Below are 10,753 nucleotides of genomic sequence, written 5' to 3'. Positions count from 1 at the left end.
AATAAGTATAATGTAAATTTAATATGGACTTTAATGTTTGATACTAACATGTTTTATATTTGTTATCTTGTTCACTCTTTAATACTTTGCTCGTTAAATAACTAATCTTGATTTATGTTGTATAACACTTGGTACAATAAATACTTGACACTTTTATAGCTCAAGTGCCGGTTATACCACTGTTCAAATAAACACTTCTTTTAAAGGACTTGGGTCTGGAATCATCAGTATTGTGAAGGGGAACCCTGGCAAATTTGGCTACCAAGAGTATATGGCACTTCCTCTGCACTATATGTGTGCCTGTTAATTGTTTGCATGCTGAAGTGTGTCTCAACTGGTAGTGAGCCATGCACTAGACCGGGCTTGCCCTAGCAGCGTGAGAAGGAAGGGAGGTGTTGGAGGGAGGAGGGCAAGGCGAAGGAGCGTGGACTACGTAAGGGAAATATTGAATCTGAAGATGCACTATCCAATGAGCACATAAATGGAGTTGCTCCCCAAATGGAGGAGATCAAGTTACTTATGTTTTCAACTCCCGAAACTTGATCTCTTTGAGCAGGACTGGGATAGAAAATTTTGCTAGGTTAGAGATCAGAAATGAACGTTGGTTCGTTGTGTTTTATGCACCTTGGCGTCGCTTTTTCCAGGTAAAAGTTTGTTTCATAAATAACCTTCACCTAATTGCAAGTCACTGATCAATATTAAGACAACGCATGACAAAATTCAATTTCTTTTCGCTTTTCCAATTTTTGAACTCCATAGGCCATGGAAGATTCATATGTAGCGTTGGCAGCTAAGCCAGTGAATGCTAAGGTCAAGGCTGGGAATTTTAGGGTAGATGGTGAGCAAAAGGCATTTGCCAAGCAGAAAATTCAGCTTTGGAGCATTATCACTGCACAATTTTCCCTGCCTCCAAGCCTGTAAAATATTCCTCGGAGAAGAGGGATATTGATTCACTGCTGGCTTTTGTCGATTCGCTTCAATCCCTAAGAGCATGCTTAGACCCTTACTTATCCACTTGCAAAGAACTAGAGTCGAGTGCATAGAGCAAAAACAGGGAGCAGGTGAGTGTCAGTGATCTGCTTACTGCTTTCATGTTGATATTCTTCACAAAGATTCAGTGTTCATGCGTTTGTGGTGAGAGTTGAGAGTTCCCCTTTGAGACTTCAGATTTCCTCATATTCAACCGTGAGTTGCAGTCAGTCCTATCCATACACCAAGTTTTCTTGGCATAAAATGAACTTCCCTGTTAGACATTGGTGAGCCAAAGCCAAGATGGAGTGTGGTAGCTGAAAATATTTAACATTGCCGCTACTTTTGCCAAAATGTATCAATGAATTTAACGTTTCTGTATTTTTATTTAGCTTCGAATTCACAATTATAAGATAAGAGCCCCCATTCTAGTTTAAACTTCTGGTGTTATCATTTACTCCCAATCATAATCTTAAAATTGCTGGATTTTATTTCTGCTCTGTTTTTCGACTCTTTCGTGGCCCGTCCACTATGGCTTTGAGCGGTTGCTTGCTTCTATTAATTTCTTCAAGGAAGGCAAAGAGGCATAAGGCTGAAACCAAGTTCGTTTCCAATTCAATCTCGCATCGTAGGCTGTGGATTTGGGTGGACTGGACATTCATGAATGCTAAATCCTCACAGGTCATAACTTCAAGGTACTAGCATATTTTCATGGCTGTGCCACAAAGAAAACCTTGATTGCTTGACAGAGGCATCCAAGCTTATAAAACAGGTCGTGTCCATTCGAACTAAGCTTTTTCTTCTTCTTTTCTCATTGATCCATCTTGTCATTAAATTGAAGTAATAAACTAAAACAAAAGCAGGTTCCACTGTTCATTACGGTAACGTATGACTCAATTCTACCATGGACGTCATTGTTTGAGGAACAAAGTGTATTTTTTTTCTGCTATATTTTGGTCCTTGAATTTTTAGAAGTTTTCATTATGTGGTCCATGTGGTTTTAGATGTTTACATATCAGTTTTAAACATTATTTTTCTAACGTTTTGGTTTTTGTGAAACAAGATATGAGTGAGAGCCGATGAGAACTGAAAGAGAGAGAGTTTTGAACTGAAAAAAAAAAAAATCAATCTTAACGTGAACGGGTTCGTGTTAGAGAAGAAAATTTATGGAGGAGATTTTTTTTTAAAAAAAAAGTTTTTCTTAGTTAATTTTATTTTTTTTCTATTTTTTATTATGATGCTTCTCTAATTTTTTTTTTCTATTTGAAGTGAATTTTTTTTTTCTATTTAGTATTATTATAATTTTCTATTTCTTCTTCATAGTTGAATAGTCTTTAAGCAAGTGGTGAATAGTCTTTAAACAAGTGGAGAGCAAGTAGAGAAAGAATAAAAAATAAATATTTTAAGTGTCTTCTCACAATTATATTAATCTTAGTCTTTAAGTGTTTAACATATGTCAAATTTTTTTTATCATTTTGTTTTTGCCAGTGTGAATTGGTATCAAATCTCAATATTTCTTTAAAAATATGTTCTTTTTATACCTTTTATTTTAAAAGTATAGAAATTTGTTGTAAGATTATTTTAAATATTCTGAATATCTTCTCATAGTTATATTATTTTTTATCTTTAAATACTTTGACATAAGACAAACTCATTTATCATTTTCTTCCATGTACACTAGAGTTTAATAAAGTTGCTTTTGGCCTTTAACCATACCGAAAAAAATATATATTGAAATCCAATTTTTTTTTTTTATTTAAATGGTATTTTGAAATTGAAAATAAAGTTATTGAGTAGGTGACATCTTGTTAAAAATTAAATTGTGGAATCCAAAAACTAAAACCTTGGTTTTTAATCACCGGAACTGACCGGAATTTCTTCCACGACACCAAACGGACGATGATATCACAGGATCTATTTACCGAAAGAAAACCTTGATTAGGGAGAGACGGTGAGAATGGGAGGTGAACAAGTGTATTTCAGACTCATAATTAAGCAACTGGCATTCCCTACCACTTTTACATCTCAAGAAACTTGCGTGCTGAAAGCCTATCTTAACACGAAATAAAGAGGGGAAATGGAGAAATTGAGAAATTGGTAGATGACTTGTTCTGAGATTTTACATCAATGCCAACCGATTTAAACCCCCACTAATACTCTCACTCTATGTTGAAATTGTGGGTCCGCAAAGACCCAACGAAGCCACACGTAGTTGATAACATGAAGAACAGATTATGGAGCTCGAGCTGAAATATCTCTCTCTGTTTTTTTAGCTAATCATCCCAATTAAAGAGATCAATTCATGAAGAGAGGATAGGCATAAGCACGGGAAAACACGACATTAAAGATGGAAACTAAATCCTAATCTTAATTACGACTGCATCTATCCCTACTCTTCAGGCCTTTTTCTGCTTGATCGGTGCTGCCTTGAAAAGAAATTTAGAAACGAAGGCAGCTAAAATTGCCCCTATAAAGGGGCAAATCCAATAGACATAGAAGAAATCCCAGGTGGTATGCCTATTGCCCAAATAAGCCCATCCATAAGCGTTGGCAGGATTCATTGAAGGGCCGGTATACTTACCTCCAGCCATGACCAATCCCACGGTAGCCACCGCTAGCAACCACACCTTCAACACAACATTTTTAGGGCCCTTGAGCAAAACAAAATGTAAAGTAAGACAGATCAGAAAAGTCAACACCCCCTCAGCAATCGCCCCTGTATGCAAGTCCACCCTCAAAGAAGGACCGCCTTTGAGCACATGCCTGTAATGTTTTGGCATCACTCCCCTAATTGCCATGGCACCACCAACCCCACCAGCTGCCTGAACAGGAAAACGCAAAGCCATGGCCATGAGAGATGTATCAGGCTTTAGGCCAGCTATGTAGAGTGTTATCGTCGTGGCAGGGTTGAAACTGGCACCGCCGAAGGCAGCTCCTATCAAGCTGAAAGTTAGCATAAAAAGAGCGGCTACATTAATGGTTATGAAAAGACATGCTATTGACATGGCCTCAACACCCACATATGTTGCTATGATGGAGGAGAAAACACCCAGCAAAGGAACGCTGAATACCCACATGGCTGTCAAAATCCCATCTACTATGGCTCCCTTGATTGCTCCCATTTCTCGTTCGTTTTCTCCTTGGTTTTTCTCTCTACCTAACCCGTTGCACCAGAAGCAACAACTGGAGGCGCTCTCCCTCTCTCTCTCTCTCTCTCTGCCTTGGTCTTACTCCTATATGGTCTAAATTATGAGACAAAAGAAAGGAAAGGCAAGGAAGGAAAAAGAAAGGGCAATAATTGACTCCGGATTCGAGATGCTATTGCTACCATTTTTAAAAAGGTTACTTTATTTCACAAAACCTCAAATTAGCTACTAATATATTTCAAACCCTTGGATACTAAACAATTTCACCCCTACGTTATGCTAAAACAAGCCTCAACCTATTTTACATGATAATTTTAACATCAAATCATAATAATTTTTTATTTTTCTCTCAACTTCGTGGGTTATAATGAGATTTCTCCTTTGTTTTTATGGGCGACGCCTTGTGGTCATTTGGCCACCAATGTGGCAGGGTGATGGTTGACGCATCAATTCCAAAAAGTTGCTATTTTATTTTATTTTGGGTTAGTGCCGTCTCCTCTAACCTTAATACTAATTTGTTATACAAACAAAAGTTAAAACTCCTTTACCCGTATCCAAGAAAGAAGAGTCATGGTGGTGCCCTTCCATCTAGAAACTTTTAAACCTGGTGGTTCGGCCGGGAGTAAACAGTTTTTTTTCCTTTTTTAAAAAAAGTGGAAAGGGAAAAAAAATTTAGAATTCTCTATGATAAATCTACAAACCACTAAATACTTAATTAATAATTGTTCAACTTTATTTTTTTTAGAAAATACCTTAATAAATAAACTTATACTTTAAACAATTTTTAAAAGCCTAATCATAACTTATATTTACAAACATACAACCCTGATTCAAAAAATCATCAAAATTTCAATTGAAAGAGTGATAACAATAATACATAAACTTCACAGCCATCATTTCAAGTACACCATAATTTTTAAAATTATCATAGATATGCACCTTTTTATATTCCACATCTTAAAAAAAATCTTGAGGAAATATTGCATGCATTCATTGAAAAACAAGATAAAATCAATACTCAACTTGCTCAGAACATGATAAATTTTAAAGATACTCTTATAAAAAAAATTCACATCTACTATCAATTTTCAAGAGAAAAGTAAGCTTCCATCTCAGTTACAGCAAAATCTCAATGTGCAATACAATGCAAATATAAGTAGTTTTGGAAGCTAATACATGGATCAAGTTAAATTAGTCATCACTCTTTATAGTGGTAAGGTTGTTGAAAAACCTATTCTTGAACCTTGTGAGAAAAATAACAAGTCAATTTCTAAGGGTAGGAAAGGGGTTAAATTTGAACATTGCAAAGAAAAGACTAATTTCCTGCCAGCAGTTCCATTTTCTAATGTCATGACCAAACAAAAAAAAGTCAATCACAACTCTGAAATCTTTGAAACTTTCAAACAACTAAAAATCAATATATCTTTGCTAGATGCTATTAAACAGGTACCTTCCTATGCTAAATTTTTAAAAAATTTATGCATTGTGAAGAGAAAACTGAATGTGAAGAAGAAAGCCTTTTTAGCCGAATAAGTAAGTGTCATTCTTTAGAACAATAATATTTTGAAATATAAAAACCCTAGTTGTCCAACAATTTCTTCCTTTATTGGAGAACATAAAATTAAAAAGGCTTTACTTGATCTTGGAGATAATATGAATTTATTTTCATATTTAGTTTTTCAATGTCTCATTCTAGGTAAGTTAAAACCATTTTTTATAACTCTCTTACTTGCTAATAGATCTATAAAAGTGCCTAAAAGAATAGTTGAAGATGTGTTAGTACAAGTCGATAAATTCATTTATCATGTAGATTTTATTGTCATAGATACACAACTTGTTGAAGCATGTAATTCATTTCCTGTTATTTTATGATGTTCATTTCTTGCAACTTTTAATGTATTGATTAATTGCAGGAATGGACTAATAAAACTATTATTTGGAAACATGACATTGGAGATTAATATTTTCAAAATTTATAAGCAACCTGGAAATGATAATGATTAACAAGAAGTAGATTTTATCAAAGAATTAGTATATGATCAACTTGAATCTACTTTGAGTAAAATTAAGTTAGATGAATCTAAAAATTTACAAATAATTTATTCTTAGGAAGAAATCACGGATGAAAAAGGTACCGAAAATATTGATGCGGATCTTTTTTCAAGAGTGACAATAGATTTGAAATCTGACATCCCACCAATCGATGATTACTTTCCTGCGAATCCTTACTTTCTCTTAGTTCAATGCCTTAGTTTGCTAAAAATATCAATTTTCTTACTTTAGGATTTTTATTGGCTCATTAGAGTACCGAAGACAAAAGAAAGTTTTTGAGTGATGTGCAAAACTTTTATTGGGATGATCCTTACTTATTCAAATATTATTTTAATCAAATATTTCAAAGATGCATTCCCGACAATGAGGTATGTAGTGTCATTAAACTTTGTCATTTTGAGGCATATAAGAGTCATTTTTTATTAAAAAAGATGATTGTAAAAATCTTACAATATATATTTTATTGTCCCACTATGTTCAAAGACACACATATGTTCTGCAAAGCTTGTAAAAATTATCAAAAGTCAACATTTATTTTAAAATATAAAGAATCATTAGATCATCTTCTTTTGACTTTTGAGACGTAACCTGATGGAGATGTGCATTGTGCATTTCATGACTTATGACCTTATTTTCATTAAAAAAATATGCTCAACATAGTCTTAGAAATCTAGCTAAAAAAGACCTTGTTTGCTAATTTTTAAAAAAACTAGATGGAAAACCTATTCCTGACCTATAAAAGGCGTTTAATCCGTTCTTTGATGTAAAATCAAGGAAAAGTGTGAGCCACAATCACAACTACTTATACATACACATGTATTTGTTTTAAATAAAATAAAATAAAGAGAGAGAGTAAGACTCCAGATGGCCTACATATAGGTAGTATGATTGCATTTTTAATTTCTCATCAATAAAATCTTCTATTTCTTTTATTTATTTCTACTCAACCCATACATTCAATAGATATAGAAGTCTGAAGAAATGACAGGTTTCTCAATTCTTCACATAAGAAACATTTATATTTTCAATGGATCCAGTCCTGGGAAGGAAATAGAGTTTTAGAATCAGCAAATCATCTTGGTTAGGTACTAGCTGAAAGAAATATTTATTTAGTGTATTAGGGGAGGCAGCCTTGGGTTAATGAGGGGAGTGTCAATAGATGAATTTCCAAGAGGTAGTCAAGTTTTTTGGATTTTCCCTAAAGTTTTAGTAAAAGAGGACATCATTAAAAAAATAATTGGAGATGAACTACAAGTCTCCATAATTTTTAATCGAATGAATGCAATGTTTAAACACGCTAATGTCTTCATTGCCTTACTAGGTAGTCTAGGCATATTGGAAGAAATCTTTCATATTTCCTCTTGAGTCCAACTACATATTCACCATAAACTCATAGGACTGTTAAATGTTAATAGTTTTTATAATAATTTATAGCCTTTTCTTGATCATGCTACGGAACAAGAATTTTTAACGTCTTCGGCACGATAAATTATAATCTCCACTGCTACTGCTGAATAATTGATTAACCAACTAAAATCTTTAATCCCTATATTTGATCTCTCTATGAGTCGTATAAATTAGTCAAATAAGAAAAGCCATAAAAAACTTAGGTTGGATTTGAGCCTTTATTTGTGAATCCTTGTATCTTTTGGTTTTATTAATATCATATTATTTTGTTTTGTTATTTTTTATATTTGTTTAAGTGTGTTTCTGGTTTGTTAGTGTTTGATGTTTCAGGTAATGTCTTCTATACTCTATCTTTTTACCTTGGGACATTGAGAACAATGTCTCGTTTTGGTTGGGGGGGAAAGGGTAGTAATTGATATAAAAAATAACTAACTGTGCTTTTATTTAATAAACCATTTGACTAAACTGTTATTAGGATGACAAAGTAAGGAGGAATTTTATTGACTCTTGAAACTCATTGATAAATATTTTTTAATGATTATTTGCAATATTCATAACAAGGTCTATCACACACTTCTCATGAAATATTTAGGTTTAGAAACTCTCATATTGTTATCACTTTATTCTGCTCATATATTTATTTAACAAGTATTCTTAAACCTTTATTTTCACACACACACACACTTTAACATAGGATTGTGGGTTGCACATTGGATTATTATATTATTTATATTCTTTTATTAAATGTAATAACTAAGGGAAAGGGATAGTATATAATTTGCAAAAAAATTAAAAAAATTGATGATAATAAAAATGTAATTATTTTGGCTTCATAGCTTCCCTAACCTAAGCAATTAAGTCCAAAGAGATATTTTAACACCTAATACCTTAAAGTCAACTGACTTGAGAGCTATTGGCTCAATGCTTGTTACATGGGTTAAGGACAAAAGGTCAAGAGAATTAAATATTTTACTATCTAAGTATCGATATCTGCAACCCAAGTTATTAAACTCGTAAGGGTGTCTCAACACCTAATACCCTAAGACCAATTGGTCTAAAAGTCATTAGTTGAAAGCTTATTGCATAGGTTAAAGATGCATTGTATTTTAAGTTATATGTATATATATTAAAAAAAGAAAAAAAAAGAAGATAATAATCCTAACCCAAAGAAGTTGACCTTAAACATTAGATTCTTTTTGTTGTTTTCGTCCAAATAAAACCCCATAACTATGTATTGATTTAAGCATACAAAAAAAAAGTTTATTAATATCTTATTTAATAAGTATAAAGTGTGTGTGTATATATATAAAGACCCAATTGATTGAATTCATGGGTAAAATTGAAAAGAATTGAAAGTTTAATGGTCAATTGAGGATCAATTTGCATAAATTCAAAATCAAGGACCAAAGTGAGAAGGCACTGAAATCCATGGTTGACATTGAAGTTCGACAGGAGCAAAATTATGTAAAATTGAAAGTTTATGATCAATTAGGGGTGTAATTAAAAAAAATTAAAAGTCAAATGACCAAACTAAACTTTGTTCAAACCCCTAAATTAAAACCCTAAAATGTCTAAAACGATGTTGTTTAGAAGAATGGAAAAAATTAAAAGTCCATATAATATGTTATCTGGTTACTGTTCATTTTTTCTTCTTCTTTTAGCCTAAAAAGACTACTCAAATGACTACTTTTCAAATGCATTTGATCCTGTCTCTTTATCAAATTTGACAAAACATGTACCATCATAAGGGCTTGACATTTTACTATATCTTAATATGGCTCTCTCCGGCTGAATGACACCACAAATTTGATAGTGTCACCCTAAAAAAAATCAACTCATACAACTTTGAGTTATCAAAATCTGATAGTTCTTTATGTCAACTTTGAACCAATGGTTGAGATTCTTATTATTCAAGTGAAATACCAATATTTGGCATCAGTAAAGACAAAATATCCCTCTTTTATCTCTTATAAATAGAGGTGGATACCATGCCCTAAGAGTGGAGAAATCTAAAGCCAAGGATGGAAAATTATTGGCTCTTTTCCCTAATTTTTTTCTCTCTCTTGACCAACATTTCCCCTCTTCCTCTATCGTGTCTCCATCATCGTTACCACCACTATCCATATGTCGATCTTCCCTGCACCACTAAGAATACCACCAATAACCCTCTGCCTCAGGTCAGGCAAGATTTCTCCATCCACCTCCTCAACTCCCACCCTTACCTTGGTGATGGCCATTGCATAATTTTGCATGCAAATGGCAAGATAATTAACATGGTCATTAGGATAGTCCAGCGAACAAAGGGCTTGGGCCAAACCCGTTTCGGCCTAACCATGTGAGTTGGGCCAAGTCTAGTAAAAAAAAAAGATAGGGAAGGTGATACAACCAAAAGATATCTTCTCTCAAATGTAGAAGTATCAAAGCAATAAATAATTCGGCAAGACTAAGGTTGAACCATAGGAAGGTTAACTATATAAATTATAAATAACAACAACAACAACAACAATAATAATAAGTCGTAAGATTAATGTGAAGATTAAACAATAAAAACAAATGTCAAGATTAGAGGATCCACTAATGGTATTTCAAATAAGTATAGTATAAATTCTTTTTATTACTCAACTGGAAACCACACAAAAAGGGGGTTCCAATTAGATTATAAATGGTTAACATGATTACATTAATTATCTTATTTGAATAATGCTAATATTTGTAAATGTTGTTAGGTATTCATGATTATAACTTATGTTAACAACAAATCAAGTTCCTTTCATAGCACAAGTGTTGATTACACACTTCTTATGAAATATTATACTTGGCACGACCAAAAAATTGATGTCTTCTTCCAAGTGTAGGAATATCAAAGTAAAAAATTGATGTCTTCTTCCAAGTGTAGGAATATCAAAGTAAAAAATTGATGTCTTCTTCCAAGTGTAGGGTCGAACCATAAGGAGGTTAATTATATAAATTATAAACAACAATAACAATAACAACAATAGTAGTAGTAATAGTAGTAGTAATAGTAATAAGTTAAAGAGCACTTTGAGATTGCAAGATTAATGTGAGGATTAAACAATGATAAAAATAAATGTTAAGGTTCGAGGATCTACTAATGGTATTTCAAACAAATATAATATAAAATCTTTTTATTACTCAACTGGAAACCACACACAAAGGAG

The 10,753-nt window shown here is 32.9% G+C and overlaps 1 protein-coding gene and 1 long non-coding RNA gene across 2 annotated transcripts; one reads left to right on the top strand and one right to left on the bottom strand.

The window, feature by feature from the left end:
* The first annotated feature begins 205 nt into the window (after positions 1–205).
* Positions 206–1,017, top strand: LOC105112950 (uncharacterized). Its single transcript, XR_839863.1, has 2 exons — positions 206–644; positions 831–1,017. It is a non-coding gene; the product is annotated as an uncharacterized LOC105112950 (long non-coding RNA).
* A 2,030-nt stretch (positions 1,018–3,047) lies between these two features.
* On the bottom strand, positions 3,048–4,474 carry LOC105112949 (aquaporin SIP1-1-like). The gene has a single exon (XM_011008879.1). It carries the CDS (start codon positions 4,089–4,091, stop codon positions 3,366–3,368), a length of 726 nt encoding a protein of 241 aa, XP_011007181.1. The 5' UTR covers positions 4,092–4,474; the 3' UTR covers positions 3,048–3,365.
* Positions 4,475–10,753: the final 6,279 nt, after the last annotated feature.

Source organism: Populus euphratica, unplaced genomic scaffold (assembly GCF_000495115.2).
Source record: "Populus euphratica unplaced genomic scaffold, PopEup_1.0 scaffold380.1, whole genome shotgun sequence".
Taxonomy (NCBI): Eukaryota; Viridiplantae; Streptophyta; class Magnoliopsida; order Malpighiales; family Salicaceae; genus Populus; species Populus euphratica.
Note: the sequence above shows the minus strand (reverse complement) of the source record. Positions and strands in the feature narration are given on the sequence as shown.

Coding starts and splice junctions, on each gene's coding strand:
- LOC105112949 (XM_011008879.1), bottom strand. CDS start 4,091: ATGGGAGCAATCAAGGGAGCCATAGTAGATGGGATTTTGACAGCCATG.